This window comes from Schistocerca piceifrons, chromosome 4, assembly GCF_021461385.2.
Source record: "Schistocerca piceifrons isolate TAMUIC-IGC-003096 chromosome 4, iqSchPice1.1, whole genome shotgun sequence".
NCBI classification, from domain to species: domain Eukaryota; kingdom Metazoa; phylum Arthropoda; class Insecta; order Orthoptera; family Acrididae; genus Schistocerca; species Schistocerca piceifrons.
This window is the reverse complement of record NC_060141.1, coordinates 64,021,558-64,044,345: the sequence shown is the minus strand read 5'-3', so window position 1 is coordinate 64,044,345 and position 22,788 is coordinate 64,021,558. Positions and strand designations below refer to the sequence as shown.

The window sequence follows — 22,788 nt, the reverse complement described above, 5'->3', positions numbered from 1 at the left end:
ATACAGAGTGCTTGCTTGTGTGAATATATATATATATATATATATATATATATATATATATATATATATATATATATATATATATATATATGTGTGTGTGTGTGTGTGTGTGTGTGTGTGTGTGTGTGTATTTGTTTGTTTCCTTTTCTGAAGAAGGCTTTGACAGAAAGCTGAATGTGTAATGGTCTTTTGCCATGCCTGTCTACAACTCAAGATGTCATCTTTAGTGTGAGTAGCAATCTGTCATTTTCTTATATTGGAGAGCATAACTAACCCCTTGCAACAAGGGCAATAGCCCTTTGGAAGACCCAGGTACAAGACCTGCCCAATCCAGTCACCCAGCACGTCCTATAGTAGTACTGTTACAGGATTATCCTACTCCATCAGAGGCCGGGCTTCCAGTGAAGATTAGATGGGTAGATCACATAACTAATGATGAGGTATTGAATAGGATTGGGGAGAAGAGAAATTTGTTGCACAACTTGACTACAAGAAGGGATCGGTTGGTAGGGCATGTTCTGAGGCATCAAGGGATCACCAATTTAGTATTGGAGGGCAGCGTGGAGGGTAAAAATCGTAGAGGGAGACCAAGAGATGAATACACTAAGCAGATCCAGAAGGATGTAGGTTGCAGTAGGTACTGGGAGATGAAAAAGCTTGCACAGGATAGAGTAGCATGGAGAGCTGCATCAAACCAGTCTCAGGACTGAAGACCACAACAACAACAACAACAACAACAACAACATTTTTATCCATGGAATCATCTGTTGTAGGAAATGAGATGTGTAGGAGAAACATTATTAACTGTCTTCTAGAAACTTTTTCACTGTTTTACAAACTTTTACTTTGATGAGGTGCATTGACGAAATAATTTACAGCTATGTATTTAATTACTTTCTGTAACAAAGACAGATTCGACAGAAGGTATTATACATTTTTTATGCTGGCTCTAATGTATTTTAATGCTGATTGATGCTTTAATGCTTATCACTGGGACCCTGTTGGTGATATACCTGTAGGGTGTGTACATCTATAAAAAATTTAGATAGCAAAGTTACTAAATATAACATTTTTATAGACATTACGCAAAAGCAGACACAATGGAATAGTCACTATGGGACAGTGCTTGAATGAAAACTAATGTGAAACTAATAACTTAAATTAGTCATGTATGACACATAAATACGAAAATTATAAAACATTTAAAAGACAATCTGAGCTAGAATAATGAGAGAAGTTTGCCATGAAAACATAACAGTCGAGAAATATATTTCATTTATACAATAATTTCAGCAGTATGTGAGAGGATCAGAGTCATAAATTAGGTTGCAACATGTTTCAAAAACAAGGAAATTTATATGGAGCAAGAAGATGATATGAATAAAACACAAAAATTGCATTATCAGAAAAACCAGAAACTTCATAATCAGATAGTGCAAAAACATGTAGTATACTGAGTAAATAAGCAGCTCAAGTAAGAATGCAAAGAATGTGCAGATCATCATCAAAGCGAAACAAATAAGAATACTACCATCTGAAAAATGCTCCTGTTGCAGCACAAAAATGTTGAATTTGCTTCTCTTTAAGAAACTGACAGAAAAGTGGGGAACCAGCAGCCTCAAACTTATTCCTTCTTCCTCACAAAAAATTTTTGCATGCAAACATATTCATGAAACACAGAACATTCTAAATCCTTAAGCTCTCTTTGTAGTGAAGCCTTCATATTCAACATCTCCCTCCCTCTGCCACCATCTATCTATCTCTCTCTCTCTCTCCTTTTTCTCCTGTCTGTCTCTCTGCCACTCTTCCTTACCATTGTTCCTTTCTCTGACACTTTTGCTCTCTCTCTGTTCCATAGCTATTGCGTTTGTCTCATGCTTTTCTCTCCCACTGCCATATTCTCTTTCTTTCTCACTTACAGTCTGCTGTCTTTCTCTTCAGCCACCATTGTCTCCTGTCCACACATATTGATGGGGATGGTTTGCTTGATGTTTTGACCCCTAGGCTGGGAAACTTTAACATGTGGATCTAGGGGATGCAGGAAAGTGCGTAAATCCTTTCATGTTAAAGTTAGCCGGTCTGGGGGGGGGGGGGTCTAAACCCTCCAAACCAATGTACAGTCTCCACTCATCTCTCTGTTTCATTTCCAGTGTCTTCTATCTCTTTTGCAATCACTGCTACTATCTCCATCCATCCCACTTGTTCTTTCTCCACCATTACTGTGTCCTCTCTCTTTCTCTTCCCTTGGAACTGTCTCCTCACTCCTCCATTGTTACTGTCTCCCTGCTACTCTCTTTCAGCACAAAGAAGTATAAGTATATTCACATGCCAAAATTTTTGGTGGAGAAGGCAGAATGAGGACTGAGGGAGCTTGTTCCCCACTTTTCTGTCAGTCTTTTAAAGAGGAGCATATCTGCCTTTTTTGTGCTCTGACAGCAGCATACTTTAGCAAGTTTTCTTCTTAACTTTGTTACAACAGCGCAAGCAGCTTATGTCAAACAAATTCTTCTTTACTTTGTTACAGCAGAGCATGTAGCTTATGTCAAACAAAATCTGTAAAACAATAAAATTCTGACAGTTTATTTATATACTTTAAGACATGTGCATACTCTATCACATAAACAACAAATAAGTACAAATAATATAAAGTTACCACAAAATCATCTCCCATCATGTACAAGTTCACTTTACACTACTTTACATAAAAATGCACAACATTTTTAGGCTACACCTACAGTATCCCAAAAAATGCAGTGCTTGATTTGGGAGTACAAAGAATTCCATATGACAAAACTATTTTTTGCAAGGTGTTATGCCACCAGCTAGTACCATCAAATGATTTCCAGGTGACGTGCCCATTATACAGAGACAGTGCATCATAAAGTCTTATTGTTGAAAAAATGGCAACTGAACCCTTGTGATGACCTCAGAACACATGCCATATGTTCATTATGGCAGTTAAAACTACATTTATATGTCAGAATGGATATTGCATGCATATTTTACACATATAAGCACAGTAACTTTGAACCTGTGCATCTTGGTAATGGATAATGATACTGAAATACTGAAAGATAATTTCAAAGTTCTCTGAGAATATCATGTTAAGCATGTATGGTAAAATTTTGATGATCTGCCGTGAACAGAAATTACAGAACTGTCCATTCCAAGAATTGGTATTTTTCATATCCAATAATCATGGTTTTTCAGAGTTTTCTAACGAATCACCTACAAACAAATGATGCTTTTATAAGCCACCTAAGGTTCACCTTATATCACACCCAGTGCAACGGAATCATAAGACAGCTACAGTATGTACAGTATGCCCATTCTTCCCATAGGTATACCGATGATTGCTAGACCAAGGGCTATGCAAAATACTTGCCCCCTTATCTCTGTGATCAATAGAGACCAAGATATGATTCCTCCCCCCCCCTGGAGAAATCACATTTTCATGTGCAGCTTTGTGGCACATACTGGTACTGTGCACTGCCATGCATGGACCTACATCAGAGCAAGCCTAGATATCACAGTTGGTCAAAATACTATAAAGACACAAAACAACTCAGAGACACAAAATACACCAATGAAGGTAAGGAATGTGTGGATATGAGTACCGTACATGTGAAAAAGATCGAGTGATAAAGCACCTAACCCTACCTTTTTGCTGGTGACTGGTTAGCACACTACTGGACCCTTGCCTGCCCCCCCCCCCCCCCCTCTTAAATGCACCCACCTTGATACTGCGTATCACCTCACTGACTGAAGGGCTGGAGTCCTGCAGCACCTATCTGCTTGCTGTTTACAAAAGACATGAGCATGCGGTGTGCTCTTTCCATCACATAAGTGAAGATGGGAAGATGAGTGCTTTCATTAGGGAAAGGTTTTTTATTGATGGGCCAACCAGAACAGATTTATTGTTTGAAATGAAACATCTTTTACCTCAAAGTATGGTGGGTTCCTAAAATGATATAAAGAATGAAGTTCTACTGCAATTACACTTTTACCTAGCATCAAAGCAGAGAGAGCAAAATTTTGGTCCTGTCACATGCATCTTACGTTTTATTGTTTGACTTCCAAAAATTACACCAAATATTTGAGCACTCCAAACCAGAACGTTATTTATCGCCACCCAGTGGCCCTTAGCAATTTTAGTACTGTGGCCAGGAAGCTGCAACACTGAAGCACTCACTACTGTGTGCAGGTTGATTCCTACCATCCTACTTTGTCTGGCCACCTATCTCATTGTATTAAGGTCTAAATGAAATTTTAGCTGATTTTCTTTTCAAAATTCCAATCCAGAAGTTCCTAATTTAGTCACATAATATGCATATTATCAAAATAGTGGAAACAAAATCCTCCCACAAAACTTCATTATTCAGATGATTCGGTTTGTTGTCCTAGTTGCAATGAGCTAATTAGTTTCAGCAAAAATGATGGTCATCTAATTTATTGTAATTGTGAAATTTCATACATCTTGCCATAGGGAAAATCTTATGGGCTAATAGGTAAATTCAGAAGGAAAGACCACCTTCAAATTAAAGAGCCATTTTTCCCCTTTTCCAGAACATATTGATATTAGCCTAAACTTAATTACTTTATAAGATATTATTAATTAAAGATTTCACTTGGTCATGACTTTTAGTGCCAGTTAACCCAATTCCACTGTAAATTTCCTGTATCTGTTGATAAACATTTGATCGCCTGATCTTTCTGAATAAATTGACACCAATATTAATGAGCACGAGTGCCTAACGAAAAATGACTACATTTTAAATAATAGAATCTGAACATGCAAGGCGTCATGGTCATAAACCTGAGATTCTCACTGTGTAGCCATACGTTAGTATTGGATACTTTAGTAACTGCTGCTCATACAAATAATATATAAACAAAATATAATAATACCCTACTCAGTCAGTGAAAGGCAAACATTCTGACCCACAGAATCCATGAATAACTATAAATTAACAAAGTTCAGTAATACCTTGGAGTAATTCTTTATAAGACAAAATCTCGTGCCATATTCTGTTCACTCTATTCATTTTGCTCTTTGTCTTTGTGTGATATAGCTTCAGGTTAGCTAGTCTGTATTTTAGACCAGCATCGGGAACCGTTTGTGTTGCCTCTCCTTTCTCTTCATTCAAGCTGTGAAAACATATTTTATAACTATGAGCAATATACATCTAAATGTGTGGTATGGGTCATCTGAATAATATTTGTAACTATAGTAACAGTTTTGTGAATTTTCTGTCTAGATGGTGTGTGAAGCATCTTTTCATCACTTCTTCTTTACTGTGTGCACTTTTACTTTCTGTTGAGATAAGGACAATTAAACTATGCATATGTCCATACTACCTACCTTCATGTAAAAATTAGATTTTCAATGCGATAGGGTCTGCAGCTAGGATTAATTTTTTGAAAGATTTCTTGATGCCTTCAACTGTCATTCTCTTTATTTCATGTACAATTGTGCAATTAAATAAAAGAGAATGGTAGCTGAAGGCATCAAGAAATATTTCAAAAAAGTAAACAATAGAGACTGTAAGAGACTTAGTCATCACTGATATGATCTTAAAGATGTGATTAAAGATTGGTAAACTTCCAACTTTGAACTTAAAAAAGAAGCTCCTGGCAATTTATTTTAAGGGTAAATCCTACAACAGCAATTTCAGATGGTGACCCAGTGAAACTGTGCAGTTACCAAGGCTTATTCCACAACAAATAGGGCTAGTTATGTGACTGCACTTATTTGTGAAGTTAGGAAAAGTGCGAAGCTTTGTAGTTATCTCTAACACCGAGAGACAGCATTACATCACCTGCTGAAATTCTTCATCAACAATGAAGCTGCCCTCAGTGTAACATAGCGTGATAGAGTGCAGAAGCTTCCCTGCCGCTTTTGTAGTAATTAGCAGGGAACAAGGTATCTATCTTAGTTAAGTCATCATTTTTATTAGGTGCTCTCACACAGACTACTGACGAGTAGGGGAGACCGGGTACAAAAGTAACACTTTGCATTTTTTTATTACCTCCCTATAAACTTTTGAAACAAAAGGAAATAATGTGTGTGTTCTCTGAAGCTTTCCTAACACAAATGAATTTAGTTTCCACAAAATTACATATATTTGGTACTTGTAAAACTAATTTTGAGGCATCAGTGTGTCTGTTACTTTTGTCCCTGTTACCGGGGACAATAGTAACACACATAGGTTATGAAAGTAACATAATAAGTTAAGCCACATTTTGTTACCTAAAGGATTCATACAGTAAGTACATTACCATTAGAAAACATTAATTAATTATATTTTGTTTATTCACGCCGCCAGACAAATGAAAATGTGCATCGTCTCTGAAAAACACTAAGCTCTCATCAGGTAGCTCACCAATCAAGGCTTCACACGAATTTTTTCATGAAACAAAATTACGTGGATGAAGTGTGTGCACCACTGGCAGTTTCTATGGATGGAATTTCAGTTCTTCATGAAGGATTCGTCTCACTGTGCATTCTGAAATTGCAAGGGCAGCTGCATGTTTGCGTGCAGATCGCTTGGGGGAATTAAAAATCTACATCCTTACCGTCTCGATGTTTTCAGGCATTCTGGTGGTTCTTGAACATACTGTCTTCTTTACTGCACACTTATAGTATCCTTGAAGGTGTATACCCAAGTAAAAATTGATTTCCCATCAGTAACACGACCTGCAGGCGCGATGTTGAACTTTTTCCTGAATGCATGCAGTTTTGATGACCGAATGTCCATGAAAACCGGGCCGCAACGGCGAACGCGCGCTCCTTTCTTGCCCACTGCATGATCACTACTAAACTAACCTTACAAAAAAACACTTTAAGTCCCGTACTTTTGATTGCACTGATATCCACGCAACAGTGAGTAACAGCGGCTGTGTGCCGCGCGTTTCAAATAATGAAGTTCCCATCATCTCGCTAATGGTCATACTTATTGTGATATACACATTTTAGTAAGACTCTACGCAAAATTCGAAATTTTGCAATTAAAAATAGAGGTAGCGCGCTCACTCCCGATCTCACGCCCGCAAGAATGAAATATTCACAACATCCCTCATATCTCCTAAACCGCTCGAGACATCGAAACGAGATTTTGGCGAATGATAGCACACAAGGAGGAGACAATTTTGCCAATTCGTAAACACATGGAACTTTCTTATATATGGTGACATATCAGTAGTTATACTTAATTGAATTTCCTAGTCTGAAAATAAACATGAAATTTCTTCTCTTATGTTACTGCAAACCGACACTATGAGGTTTTTCTTCAGCTACTGAACTCTGATTGCTAATTATTTGTTTAATGAGGCACACTGTTTCAGAATTCTGCCGCAATAGCTGCTGTAAGATGAGTTTGTGCAAGAAATACTATGTTTTGGCAAAGGAAGTCCAATTAAACCTGTCAATAAGAGAAATGTGGCTGTTACTCGTAAGTGGTGATGCTTCTTCAAGTGGGAGAAGGTTAACAATTCACACAAAAATAAATTGCCAATTCTGTTGGAATTTTTGTTGAATCCCCGTAACCAATCGTATTTTTAACACTGAACGACTGGAATGGAAACTTACCAAATGATTTTATTCCTTTTCTTTATCTGAGCAGTATTAAAATAATGACGAGAGTTTCCGTCAGGCGGAATGACAGGCACATGCCAGATGCTGGTTACTTACCTACGGCTTGCCAAACTGACAATGTGAGATTCACGAATAAAATGGTTGTTACTGAGAAAAATACACAATTGATCTGTTGCACAACACAACGGTCAGTGTATTGTCAGCAGCTGAGAAAATGCACGCGACAGGAATGCGGACGCTAACCATGTATGCCTTGTGAGCGGGAGTTTACGTAGTTCGGAAACCATTGTCATGAAAGTAGATCTGCCTTTGTCAGCAATACATTTCAACAAATTAAAATATATTTAATCACCACACTCTTTCAGGATACCTTCGTAATAATGCAGACCATTTTTGTCATTTGTGTAGCCTATTGAATAATTAGTTTATTAATGCTGATAATATGCATGCAATCGCTGAATGGTTTTTGTCGTCACGGCGAGCCAATTAAAACATTGTTATTTGTGAGGGCTTCTCGATTGTTTCTAGCTGGCAGTGGAAATGTTATGTCCACGAGTACGTAGTATAATGTCTCTTATTAAATCCATATCCAAGTAACGAAAGAGAAACTTATGTACTGCCGACTTTTTGGAACAGTTCGTACAGATACGTCCGCATAACAGGCAGCAAGTGGATAACCTTGTTTTACTTTCCTGCCTTGCTTCTAGATCACAACGATTTTATAATATTCGTTACTTCCTTATTCACTACCATCACTATGAATCGTCTGTCCCTTCTTACGATCTGATAATATTGTGGAGACAGAAGATTAATCCCAGTGACTAACGGCTCAACAGTTATTGAACTGTGCACTATCTTGACAAAAGAATAAACAAAACAAAAGAAATGTGCAGATATATGTAACTGAAAATCATTATACTAACGAAAAAGAAAAACGAAACACCAGTCAGTGATGATAAAATTCAGTATATTGTAAGCCCATATTTTTTGGATGGGCAATACTTCCACTGCCCATATGCGCCATGCCGATGTGAGCATATGGCAAGACTGCCTTCCTGCTCCCCGCCTCACCCCTCCAGCAGTGATCGTGTGGCGCGAGAAACTGTGCCTCAACCACAACGTCGCGCGACCTGGCGCAGGCGCTTGCAGCTCTCTGCTATGGACAACCTCCCCTGAGATGGTCTACAATATCGGAGTCTATTGTCAATTGACATTTACTCCACAAGTATAAAGGTAAAATTGACTGGGATTAAAAAGGGTTCGCTAAAACTTGTCTGAGCTCGACAGGATAAAATAAAATGGTTGCTAGGAAACCAGCGGCGAGAGGAAGAGGAATGTTTGTTCTTCCTCTGCTTAACTCTCGGAATAGCAGCGATTATACGCTGCCAGTCATAGTCGGTAAAAATAGGGAAGCGGTTTATAAGGTCCGAGTCCCTCTTAGGAATGACGGCGGTCAGATTTGCAATTGCCCAGCCGAAATCATAAGGCTTATGGGGTAGAGGTGGTTTAGGAACATTGGAGGCGGTAAAAGGGTACGGGGTATTGAGATGCGCGAACGTCTTGTCACGCAATGATTTTGCGACCATCTTCAGCAGTTCTGTCGCAGTGATCTCTGTCTCTGCTGGCGGCGTGTGGACTACCTCTTCTGTGTCCTGTTCTCGGATGGGCGCAGCAGTTGTGACTTCATTTCCCAGCAGCGGCAGTCCCGCCTTGTCCTCGGAAGGGTGGGCGGGCGTTTCGATGCCTTTGGTCACGTCATCTTGTATTGCTGGTGGCGCTAGCTCGGAATCTTGTTTCCGTTGGCCCTCCTCCTTTGAGGAGGGAGCAGACATCTCATTTGCCACCTCCAAGGGCACCCCAACAGCGCCCTGCATTACCGCAGGAGCCGGGAGAGCGTCCGTCTGCGTGGCGATGGTGGCAGTCATAACTTCTCGCCCCTTGCGAGATTTGCAGGCCAACAACTCTTGGAGCTGCGCGAGCTGGAGGCGTACCTCGTCCACCTCGGCCCGAAGTGCAGCCCTCTCCCCAGCCATGGCAGACTTGAGAGCGGCAACTGCGTTGGCGACAGTATCGTCGATCTTGTGAATGCTGTAGGGATTGCAGCAGCATGGCCCTCCACTCGCGCCAGCACCGGCAGAAGTGCCAGTGGCGTGATGCGCGGGCAGAGCATTTACCACTTCTTGATTCCTTGTCACCTCTTCTTGCGCAGTAATTCGCCGTCGGTGTGTGTGTGCCGCTCCTTCCCGCGGCCACAGCTCTTGAGGTAACTGCAGCCACGGTGGTTGGCGGCGTGAGAACCGCCGAAATTACAACATGTAGCAGCAGCTTCCCTGGGCTTTGTACAGTCGCGTGTGAGGTGCGGCTTTGCATACTTCAAACACGCGAGTACTCCTGTGCAATCTGCGGCGAAGTGCTCCAACTTCTGACAGCGGAAGCACTGTACAGGTTTCTTCCTCTTCTGCTTGCTGTTCAGTCCAAGCGCTTGGCCCAGGAGGCTAACGATTGCGGCAACTTGTTCTCCTCGTCTTCCCTTCTGGCGTCCAGACATGTTGGCGCGGCGAGCGAGAATGTGGCGCAGGCGCTGTCGCTGCCCCATTGCCTTGCTTCCCAATTTGCGCGGTTCCATTTGAACCTGTGAAGTTACAAAAACGCGCGCTGTGCAGCGCCACACGCATCTCAATTTGCACCTAGCGTAAGGTTTGCACCCAATTCCTCCAAAACATGTGGTGATGCAATGAAACGTAAAGTAATGTTTAACTACCTACAGAAAGGCTAATGATAGAAAAAGGTAATCAAAAAGTGTTCTATTTCTCTGGTGAGTCACAATGAGAAACAACAGCGTGGGAAAGTTTATTTAAATACATGATTCTCTCTGCACATTTTTGGGTATATACCTTCTCAAGGGAAACATGGAGAGGGAACAGGTGAAGGTGGAAGAATATATAAATTCCGAGGGCAATGATGTAAAATAATAATAATAATAATAATAATAATAATAATAATAATAATAATATAATGAAGTCCTGAGCTCAGATATGCCACTGTTAAGATCAAATAGCTTCAAAAAATTTTACTTGATGGGCTATAATTATTTTTATTCCTTTTACAATTCAGTGAGTTTTGACTTGCCACCAGCAAACTTTTTTTCTGTGGTGAAAGAAGCTGCACTTTGCAAAGGAGCACCCTTCTCTATCATTACTCTTCCTCAACAGAAGTAGTCGATACCAGAACTATTTTTCGAATTTTGGACAGGTCAATATTATCAAAACTGTTGATCTGAAAAATTTCATATAATTTTATACACAATATTTCAAGCTACAAATTTCGAAATTGAATTACTTTTTTTTCGTTGTTACAATCAATATGTACTAGCTCAGTATGTACAATTAATTTTTTTTTAAAACATTTGAAATTGCAAAATTTTTGGCACACTTAAAATTTCCATTATTAATTACACAATCTGGTACTGTCTATTATGTTTATTTCTGATTCATTTATAAATTAATAGCAATTCATGTGTCAAGAAAATTTTTAAATCCTTTGGAATATTGCTATTACCACAGACTGAGGAAGTAGTAGTAGGCATGCCTCTGATGTGATCAAACATGTTTTTGTATTTTGGAAGAACTATGTAATTTCACCCTTGTTAATGTGAAAATTCAAAAGACAACGTGATATAGTAAAATGTGAAGCAAATAAACATAAAAACAAAAAACAGGTATGCAATAAATTTATTTATGTCAATTGGAACATGAGAACCTAAAATGTGAAAATTTCAGCTTCAAGAATCAGACCCCCTAGACATGAAGAACTGGAGCCAATTATGAGTAAAGAAGATGGTAAATCTTACTCCTCTCATATTTTTTGAAAAGCCTTTACCATTGATGTTAGTATTGATAGCAACAGAGGAGGAAGGGGGAGATTACAGCTTGAGCATTCCTACTACAGTAACATACATTGATGTAAAACCAGTTATTCCATTTTACTAAAATGGATTAGCTGTTGACGTGTTTAAAGTATTCAAGAGCCCTTGCACATAAAATTAACTACCAAATCTCATCTTTGAATAAGAGAGGCAAATCTCCTACATGCAACAAAATACTGACATAAAAGATACATGAATTAGAGAAATTTTTGATAACTTTTGCGAAGACACAGTTTATATTATGCACAAATAGAACTGGAAAAACATTTGTCACTAACTAATAATAGTCTTATCTCTTTTTGCTCATAAGATATTTTTACCAGACTGACTTCTTTAAGATAAAAATTGATGCAGCTAACAGCTGGCAGGAGCAGTTTAAATAAATGTGAAGTTAAAAACGAGTTACTTCAAGGAAAGTTCAGTATTGCTTGAGCATAAATACTACAAGTTTCAGAAGAAGGGAAGCCTTCTTGCACTGACTACTGGTATTTATAACTACAAGTAGCACCTACACATAATGTATAGGCAATCAATGTCTTATGCACCAACCAAGCTATCATGTATGTATGGAACAAATATGATATGTCCTGAGCACTGTAGGAGGTAGAGCCATGTCTACCACATCATTTTAAAAATAATACACAAACAAAGATACCATATTTTTGTTATACACTTGACAGCAGATGATTTCATTTCAATGTTATGTTTAGAAAGGAAAAAAGTAACTAAAGAAAAAATATCTCCAGACAATTCTCAGGTTTAATGGGTGAAGGTGTAGTGGCTTTCGTACAACAAATCAAGCCAAAATAAAAGCTATTACAAGTACTCTACCTCACCGGATGCTACATTTGATTAAGTAAATTTTGCAAATTGGGAGGTGTGAGAACAAAGAAATTCCAACTTTGGATTTATTGATCCCAATGAGCATGACATTGGACATACAAAGAAGAAAGATTTTGTTACCTTGTTGAAGTTTAGATTCCCAACATACCACTTCTATTATCATTATGCAATTACAATTACAAACACAATCTGTACACACCATTCTGCTAAAGAGCATTACTGACAATGGTAATGACTATTATTTGTATATTACAACTCCTTCAGAGAAACAATTTTTGAAAACATTTGTCCTGGAGTCATTTATTATTCTAACTAATTTCCACTGAAGAGTATCCATACTGTAAGACATATCTTATTTATCCTAACCAACTGCGCATTACGATCAGAGAGAGCATTTGTTAATAGGTAAACAGTTATTTTCTTGCCTTGAACTTCACCATAAAAAACATCAATTACAGTGCTACTGTCTTTATCCACCCATGTTTGAAAATTAATTACTGAGGTCAAATTGTGGGTCCCAAACAAGTTTCTAGATCATTTTTCCTGCCAGAAACCTTAAGAAAATCTACACTGAAGTCACCATAGACTATTAACCACTTGCTTCTTTCCCACAGACAGCTTAGTAAGGAATCCACATTCCCTATAAACAATTCAAAATTTCCCTGTAGGGAACTATGCACAGTTACAGTTAAATGTGAATTATTTTTCAGTCTAGATTCACAAGCACACACGTCTATATGCTGATCACAACAGAATCTGTTTATCTCACTGTTTTTTGAACTTGTGGTCTCTCTTAATACATATAACAGCTCCTTTTTCCCCCATTTTAGTTCTGCATGACTAAGCTGCCAGACTGTAATCTTTTATATGTAACTTATCTAACCTGTGATTGTGTGGTGCTCAGATAGGCACAGACTATCTTTACAGAGCATTCTATATTTTCCAAACAGAGAAGAAGCCCTTTTATCTTATTACCCAATCCTCTAATATCGATGAAATCAGCTAACCTCACTTTTCTGTACATTCTTAGGCATTGTGGGAGTCTTCTATTATTTTGACTTCTTTCAAACCGGGGTGCCTAAATCCCAATTTTAACCTAAAATAAGGTAACCCTCTGACACCAGTGACCACACGGATCTTGCTTTGTGTGATGGTGCTGACCCCTCTCCTAGTGAAGTACCTACAAGCAGTTCAGACAACCCATCTGTCCTTCTACTAGACAGGAGTAGGCCATTTCTAGTATATATCCATCTGCCAATAGTAGCAACAGGCACTGCACTGATATGAGATTTCATTTCAGTCAGCAGCAGCCTGCTCAACTCAATGTTTACACAGCTCACAGCAATGTTTACCTAGGGCTGGTTGTTGTGTTGCAAAACCACAAAATTCATCACTTGGATGAGTAGTGGCTACTCTTATTTTATCAATGTCTCCCCAATCCTCTAATTACTGTCCATAAACAGGGTGTTCTCCACTCCACTTACAATAATCTGATCATCTTTGAAAAAATATTTTCACAAATTCCCTGTGTCCTCTGTCACCTGGCTAAGGCTACCACTTGGTTTCACATAACTTGTGACCTGATACTCTATTCCTAATTTTTCCTGTACCATATAGCCTATGCCTATCCTATGGCTACTACCTAGCAGAAAGAGTATTTCCTTCCAACTCTCTATTGGTACCAACTTACACTTGGTTTCTTTACTAGAAATCTGCTGCACCCTACTGTGATCTAAAGATGGCTGAGGCTCTTCCTCTCCTGCTTCAGGTAACAAGTCAAATTTATTCAATACTGTAAGCTCACATGTAGATGAAGAAGTGATGAGCTGTTCCCATTTTGCCTACTACTTGTTACTTTTAGTCAGTTCCCACAATCTATTCTGCCTTGAACCTGTCTAGTACAAATTTCACATGTTCTACCTCAGTCTACAACAATAACGTACCTAAGCCTACTCACAGAAACAGAAGATATAGTATACACTGTTCTTAAAAGTATCATTGAGTTGTTTTCTGTGAATGGTCTCACCCTCAATTTTAAAAAGGCACAAAATACTCAGTTCTGCACATCTATGGGTACCACACCAACGATGAGTGTAACACATGGTAGAAAATAATAAAGTGGATGGAAAAAGCAAATTTTTTTTGATGCCCATATTGATGAGAATTTAAACTGAAAAGAGCACATTTTGGAGCTCCTAAAACAACTAAGTTCAGCCACATCTGCACTTAGAAATCATTGCAAATCTTGGGAAGAGGCAAGTCAGCAAGTTTACATATTTTGCATATTTTCATCCAATAATGTGATATGGAGTAATGTTCTATGGTAACTCATTTTCAAGGGAAAAGTCTTCATTGCTCAAAAACATGCTGTACAAATAATAGTGGTGCTCATGCACAATCATGCTGTGCACATCTGTTCAAGTAGTTAGGCATTTTGACTAAAGCTTCACTGTACACATACTCTCTCATTAAGTTTGCTGTAAACAATTAAGTAAATGTCAAAGGAACAACGATGTACATAGTTACAATACAGAAGAAAAAAAAGCACATTCATTACTTGGCATTAATGTCACCTTTAGCACAAAAAAGGGCGCTCAATGCTGCAACTAAAGTTTTGATAATTTACCCAGTGGTCACAATGCCTGACAGACAACATAGTAGAATTTGAAAACTAACTGAAAAAGTTTCTCCTTGACAACTCTTTCTGTTCTGTAGAACAATTTCTATTATCGTAACGTGTAAAAGGTGGTGTATTACACTATCATCTAAATAGACAGATTAGATAAATTGTAATACACTTCTCTGTCATAATTTCAATGTTGAGAATGTTAGAAAAAGTTGACACAAACAGTGGTTACCTTGACTGCAATGGGGAAAGGTATCAAGAAGGAGGTGGCAGGGTGCAGGGCAAAACAAAATTATGTGAGTTTTTAATTTTTGTTACATTTTGAAAGGAAATTGCTGTAAACAGGACAAATTGTATAAAGAAAGCATAAATTAATTTTTTATTAAATATACATGCATATAAAATAATATAATAAAATATTCTTACATTTTTCAAATACTGGTAATAATTACTGTCTTAATACCATATAATACAGACTGCCATTATAAAATAAATTAATTGGGTATGAGATGCTCATGTCATTATAAATTTGAATGAATCACAGAATGTATGTCAGGATGAATAGCAGACTGAATTTCAGAATGTATAACGGACTGAATATCAGTGGCAATATGTTCACGGATGTCTGCTTGAAGATGAGAGGCAACACTTTTTGTCACATCGGACTCCACATCTGGCTGAATTTGCACATGAATTTCATTTTGCTGAATTTCTGTTTCCACTTCAACAATAGGCATATCTATCAAAAATTCACTAGTGATTTCTGTATCACTGAGAGCAAGCTCAGTTATCTGCTCTATTTCCATAACAACAGCATCATCATCAAGTCTGACTTGCTTCATTCGTTCCTTGTCTTTGGTGTGAGTCTTTGTGTGTTTCTGCATGTCACCCTTCTGTGCAAAGGCACGACTGCATATTGGACACTGGTGAGGTTTTTCACCTGTGTGTGTGCGTTTATGCACAACCAGAGATTGAAGGCGTTTGAATCTCCTTTCACAGAAAGGGCAAGGATATGGATATTCATCTTTATGGAGAGCGGAATGCTGTTTCAAAGTGAAGGAGCTTCTGAAAGTCTTTCCACATACATCACACTCATAAGGCCGTTCACCAGTGTGAATTCTCATATGAACACGGTAGGGATCCACAGCAATAAAACGCTTCCCACACACTTCACAATCAAAAGGTTTTTTCTCCCCCGTGTGCTTTGCTAGGTGATATTTAAGTGTTAATTCAGACTTTAATTTCTTAGAACAGATAACACATTCATAGCTTACATCCTGAACATTACCAAAGTCATATAAATGCTTCTTTTTGTGCTGGTTTAGATTTCCCAGTCTATTAAATGCAGCACCACAGGTCTCACAAGTATGCGGTTTTACTCCAGAATGGCTTAACTTATGCTGTTTTACCAAAGCCTTGCTGTAGAATGCTCGACCACAAATATCACAATGGAAGTTCTTTTCAGTTGAGTGAATTATCAAATGTTTGTTAACAGAAACATTGTCTTTGAAGCTCTTACCACAAGTTGGGCATGAACAAGGCCTATCACTTGAGTGTGTTCTCATGTGAACTCTTAGACTTTGGGGGTTTGACAACACTTTGCCACAAAGATAGCATAAAACGTTTCTGCTGTCAGAGTGTATTTTTTCATGTCGCCACATTGCACTTCTATTGGCAAATGTTTTATTGCAGATACTACACGTTAAAGACTTGGGTTCGATATGAGTGCGTTTGTGACGCCTCAATGCCTTTTTGAAATGAAATGATTCTTGACAAATAGTACATGTGTATGGCTTCTCATTTGTATGGAGTCGCCTATGAATTTCTAGCTGGGATTTAATTTTATAATGGGCACCGCAAAATTCACATATATTTTCTGCGGGAATGTGATGTTCTTTTACATGTTTTCGATAAGGTTTCAGCCCGCAAAAAACTAGGCCACAATCTTCGCACTTATGTAGCTCTCTCTTTCTGTATCTTCTAACATTTTTGTTGTCTGGCAACTTTTCTATGCTATGCTTTGTAAACTCATGTATAAAGAGTTTGTCTGATGTCTCAAATCTCTGCTTACAAATAGTACACTTATGAGGTCTTTCACTATCACATTCAACACTAAAGAATGACCCATCAAATGTATTATTTTCTGTATTCGACGTCTCCTTCTTCTGAGTAATTTTGGAATAACTCTTTAGTCCAAAACTGCCAGCTGCTTTGTAGTCAGAAATATTAGGTTCTGATTTAGATGTTTCACAACCAGAAAACAATGATGTTTGATGTGATGATGTTATAGAGCTGTCACAAGAATCATTACCAACATTTCCATCACTCTGATTGCCTGAATCTGTGAAAACATAGATAACATCGTTCTTCTCCACGATATCTGAACACCTGAAACAGATGATGACATAATAAGTAAGTGAAGGTACACCTAATGCCTATTATGCAGTACCTTTTATTATACAGTAAAAAGATTGATCCCATTACTAAGAAACAAAATACATACAGGGTGTCCATAATTGAAGTTCCATTTTCGAAATACTGTAGAAAGAGCACCTCTACTAAAATGATGTCAGATTTGAACCTTCCTCTGTGTCCAAATTTGTTTCATCCTTTCAGAATGAAGTCTCTCTCTTTCATCAGACCATACTGTTTCAGTCTGTTCTCTAATTTCCCTCTGACCAACTTGCTAATCAAACATCTTTTATCCGAATGTTTTTCTATTTATAACGTCTGCCTGAGTCACACCAGCTTCTTTAAGATCCTCCTTGATTGCAGCGACCATTTAATTGGCTCAGTTGTGGCCTTACTTCTGTTTTTGTAGAATATGAACAACATATTATTGACACAAGGGGAAACATCATGGCATTAATATACAGGGTGAGTTGCTAACAATTGCCACCAAGAATAACTTAGAAAGTATGATAGGACTGAAAAGTTTGTGGGACAAAAGTTGCATGGGACATCGGGGGCCACATTATAACGTTGGTTTTTTGTTGCTAGGTGGGGTCACTTCAGAGATATGAAGGTCAACATTGTTTTTTTTTTTAAATGGGATGCTATAGTTTGGTACTTATTTTCTGATAGCAGTTATCAAGACGAATCCAATGATGTGTAGCTGTAAGGTCTTTGAAGGTCACAAAGGTGGCATGAACATCCATTTACAGAAGGTATTTGAAATGATGACTGTTGGTATCAATGCAGTGTGGCAATCTTATTATCGTGGATTGAGTGGTATTCCTTATCACTTCAGCACTTATTGAAGCACATGCTCTGATAATTCTCTCTCGCATATCTTCAGGTCTAGCTGGAACGTCTTTATAAACAATGTCTTCTACGAATCCCCACAAGAAAAAATCCAGAGGCATCAAGTCTAGCGAACAAGCCGACCACGGCACACCTCCTCCATGTCCAATCCAACGATTTGAGAATTGTCTTTGCAACTCATTTCTAGCCATCAGCGAAAAATGTGCCAGACACCCATCATGTTGATACCACATTCTGTTCCTTGTTCCTAAAGGTATTTCTGGCAACAACAGACCTAATGTTTCTTGCAGGAATACTGTGTACCTCCTACCATTAAGATTTCCTTTGATGAAACAGGGGCCTATAATTCTGTCCTCCAAAATCCCACACCATACATTCACCAACCACGATTTTTGGTGTGCAACTTTCTGCAGCCAACATGGATTTTCAGTTGCCCAATAATGCATGTTAGGCAAATAAACCTTTCCATAGTTCGTGAATGCAGCCTTGTCAGTAAATACAATCAAATTAATAAATGTGTCATCCCTCTGAATCTGAAGTTGGGCCCACCAGCAGAATTAAATGCGATGCATAAAATCCATACCAGTTAATTCTTGGTGGAGTCTGATACGATAAGGATGATATTTATGGCGATGCAGAACACGAACAATGCTACTCTGGCTCATGCCAGATTCCCTTGCAATTTGACACAAACTAACACAAGAATCTCAGACCACAGTGGCAAGCGTACCAATTTCTGTTTCCTCGTTAGTAACTTCCCTTTGCTGGATATGTTTCCAATGCATTAAAGATCCAGATGTTCTCAATTTATCATACACCTATTTAAATGTACAACATGTAGGGTGAGTACGCTGAAGATATCTTTCAGTGTATAAGTCTCTAGCTCTCACTGAATTTCACTGGCATTCTCTGCAAATGAAGAGCACATCGACTTGTTTTTCGAAGGAAACATCATTCACATTTGCTTCATTCGACAATACTAGTCTTACCGTTCCTATTAGTGTTGTATTGCGAAACCATTGACTGGTGTTTACAGGTCAATGGCACGTTAGATGGATACGCCGTATTCGGCCAATATTTACTATTTGCACAATATATAGGAGAGAACTGTCAGAGTGTGTGCTTTGATAAGTGCCGAAGTGATAAGGAATACCACTCACAATCCATGATAAGAAGATTGCCGCACTGCATTGGCACCAATGGTCATCACTTCGAACACCTTCTGTAAATGGATGTTCATGCTACCTCTGTGACCTTTCTTGACCTTCAAAGACCTTACTGTTACACATCATTGGATTCGTCTCGATAGCCGCTATCAGAAAATAAGTAACAAACTATAGCATACCATTTAAAGAAACAAAGTTGACCTTCATATCTCTGATGCAACCCCACCTAGCAACAAAAAACCACTGTCATATAATGGCCCCCATGTCCCATGCAACATTTTTCCCATAAACTTTTCAGCTAGCATCATACTTTCTGAGTTATTCTGGGTGGCAATAGTTAGTGATTCACCCTGTGTATCATCCACCATGGCAAGATCGTACCGCATTGGATGGGAAAAATCAGTTTTTAGTTATCCTGAGGCCAAAGACCTCATAAAAAGCAAAAGACATTTTTTAACTGTCCTGCAGCAAAAAACCGCATAAAAATCAAAATGACATTGGTTTTTAAGCGTAATGTGACTGGTACAAGACACATTCAACATGCTGTCCGCCTTTTTCGCCACAAGTTGAAATCGAGAAACAGCATGTTCCAAAACAGATCAGAGTGCCTCGGGGTCACATTCAGAATGCATTAGGCAATGCATGTCTTCAATTCAGCTACGTTCATAATTGGAGCACGGAACACTTTGTCTTTCAGGTAACTCTCAGCCAAAAGTCACACAGATTAATATCAGGTGATCCGAAAGGCCAAGATGTTGGGAAATGATAACTGAAAATTCTAGCCTTTCCAAAACGCCCCTGCAGCAGCCACTTCACTGGCAGTGCAGTGTGCGGAGGAGCACCATCTTGCATGAAAATGATCCTACCCCCACATCCACACTGCTGAACTGTTGGAATGATGTTGATGCTCAAAAGACTCTCATAGCATTTACCAGTGATAGTACAAGTAACACGATCTGCAGGACTCATCTCCTCAAAAACAATGCCGTCAACAGCACACAGTCACCTCTGCGGAATGAAGTGGTATTGGTTGGTGTGTTTGCAGATTTTTCGCCACCCATGTTCTGCTGTTCTGCTCACTGACATGTCCTAGGAGATGAAAATGGACTTCATCTGCCAACAGAATGTTCCATGGCCATTCACTGTTCACTTCCACGTGAACAAGAAATTCCAGAGTAAATATTTGCCTTTCTGGCATGTTAGCATGAATCAACTCCTGAACACAGGTGATTTTGTATGGATAGCAAAGCACGAAGTTGTGTAGGATTTTATGCATTGTGCACGCAGGTATGTCTAATGTTCAGGCAATTCCCTGTGCAATGCATGTTTGCACGCCACTGCTGAACCCCTCCCGCAATGTTGTGGGCACATTTTCAATAGGCATCAGATCAACTGCTTTCCTCCCTCAAACACTGCATTTCAAACAAATCTGCCGTTTCAAATTTTTTAATAATTTTCCCCAGATGCTTAGCAGACATCAGACCAAAATGTTTTAAAAACCCTCGAATGCCCAAAATTTCTGCAAGGTTATTGGCACACAGTCACATTTCTTGTAAAAGAGCTGTACAAACAGCATGCAATCCTTCATGGAGACAGTCGTGCTCGGACGCAAAGTAAAGAACAGCCACGTGCTGCTTGTCTGTTGGTGAGCACATTCTGATGCTTACAGTGCCATCTATTGGTAATCCCCACCACCACCACCACCACGATGTTTCTCACAGTGTCAGTAAATGCTGTTCACATTTGCAGTCATTGTCATTCTGTTTCTACAATGTTTTGCAACTGTAACTTTAATTATGGATACCCTTTTATGAGGATAGACAGCAAACAGAAGAAATACTGTGCAGCAGAATGATACAAAGGAAGGATGAGAAACAGCTTTTTTTCTTACAAAGTCCTTCAGAAAACACACACACACACAATCTGTTGTCTCCTAATGCTGCAGCACGACTGGGGACAGGCAGACTGCAGTACTGTAAGTCAACAGTGGTCTCCCCCCCCCCCCCCCCCCCCCCCCCACCTCTCTCTCTCTCTCTCTCTCTCTCTCTGTTGTGTGTGTGTGTGTGTGTGTGTGTGTGTGTGTGTGTGTGTGTGTGTGTGTTTTCTGAAGAATTACTTTGCTCTAAATTAAATTAATTTTTCATCCTTTCTAAATGCCTGCTCTGTGTCTCTTATTTGGGGAGCAAGGCTCTCTATCTTTATATCCACATTATAATTATTTCTGGATTTGCTATTGGCATCAAAGTATTATAAATATAACCAGAGAAAAAGTGACCTATGATACATTATGGGTGTCTGTTTAGATTTTAAAACAATATTTCTAACACATCATTTTAACCAATATGGACAAATTTTTCAATTGCTTTCTGAAACAAAAATTATTGAAATATGATTAGTAGTAATTATATGTACATTAAAAGAATAGAAATTCTTAAAGGTATGGGCTGGATTTATAAATATTGTAATCTTTTTATGAAATGAGTAAATACATGGCTATTGGAAAAAAGAAAGGGAGAAGGCAGGTATAGAAAAGGAGCAATAAGAGTTTAGGCCGCAGGGAAGAGCGAAAGGCTCATGGACGGAAGAAGGAGAACAGAGCAGATGACGAGAGAGTGGTGGGGAGAATGCAGACAAGAGGAGAGGGGGAATAGAAGTCAGGGAAGGTTGGGCACGTTACATCAGTCAGTCTGTTAACGATCAGCTCATGTAAACTTTGACTGTTACTGTCGCCAGATATCATGGCTGTTTTCTGTGTCACTTTGAATGCATGACAATAGTGCCTGTCAATCACTCTTTTCATTGTGCCTGTCTGCAGCTCAACACATCACCTTTACAGTGAGTAGCAATCTACCTTTTTCACAGTATTGCTGATATTACAACCTGGACTTTCCACTGTTTGACGCTATTATCTTGTCATTCGTAGTATATAAAGACTTACATTATGATGCTTCTATATTGATTTTTATGTCATTTTTGGCAGCTGACACACACATTTTACAGCTGACATTCCCTTGCCTTGTCAACAGCCAACTGACAAAGTGTCCTCTCATCTTAGGTACAGATTTTTATATTCCAGTTTGTACTGTTCAATAATTTTCTTAAAATCTTTTGTAAATACCATTAATGTTGGGATGCAGTTCCTCCAGTTCAATGTCTTCCACGTCTGATGATGAACAGAAATGCTTGAAACTAGTTATTGGTGTCTAGGAGGGGAAGCTAAAAAGAGAGAAAAGGGATATTTATTCTAATGATAGAAAACTGAAACATACATTATTTTTCAACATAACCTCCCTACACTTCAATGCACTCTGTCCATCGTTTCACAGTTTTTTGACTCTGTTGAAAGAAAAGTTTTTGGTTGCATCTGTAA

At 38.6% G+C, this 22,788-nt stretch overlaps 1 protein-coding gene across 1 annotated transcript in view; it reads right to left on the bottom strand.

The window, feature by feature from the left end:
• Positions 1-15,386: 15,386 nt before the first annotated feature.
• The window catches only part of LOC124794911 (zinc finger and SCAN domain-containing protein 2-like), a 164,616-nt gene continuing 157,214 nt past the window's right edge, over positions 15,387-22,788 (bottom strand). Inside the window, exon 6 of the mRNA XM_047258613.1 lies at positions 15,387-17,376. Coding sequence (XP_047114569.1) covers positions 15,510-17,376 — 1,867 coding nt within the window. The 3' untranslated portion in view covers positions 15,387-15,509. The remainder of the gene's footprint in view (positions 17,377-22,788) is intronic.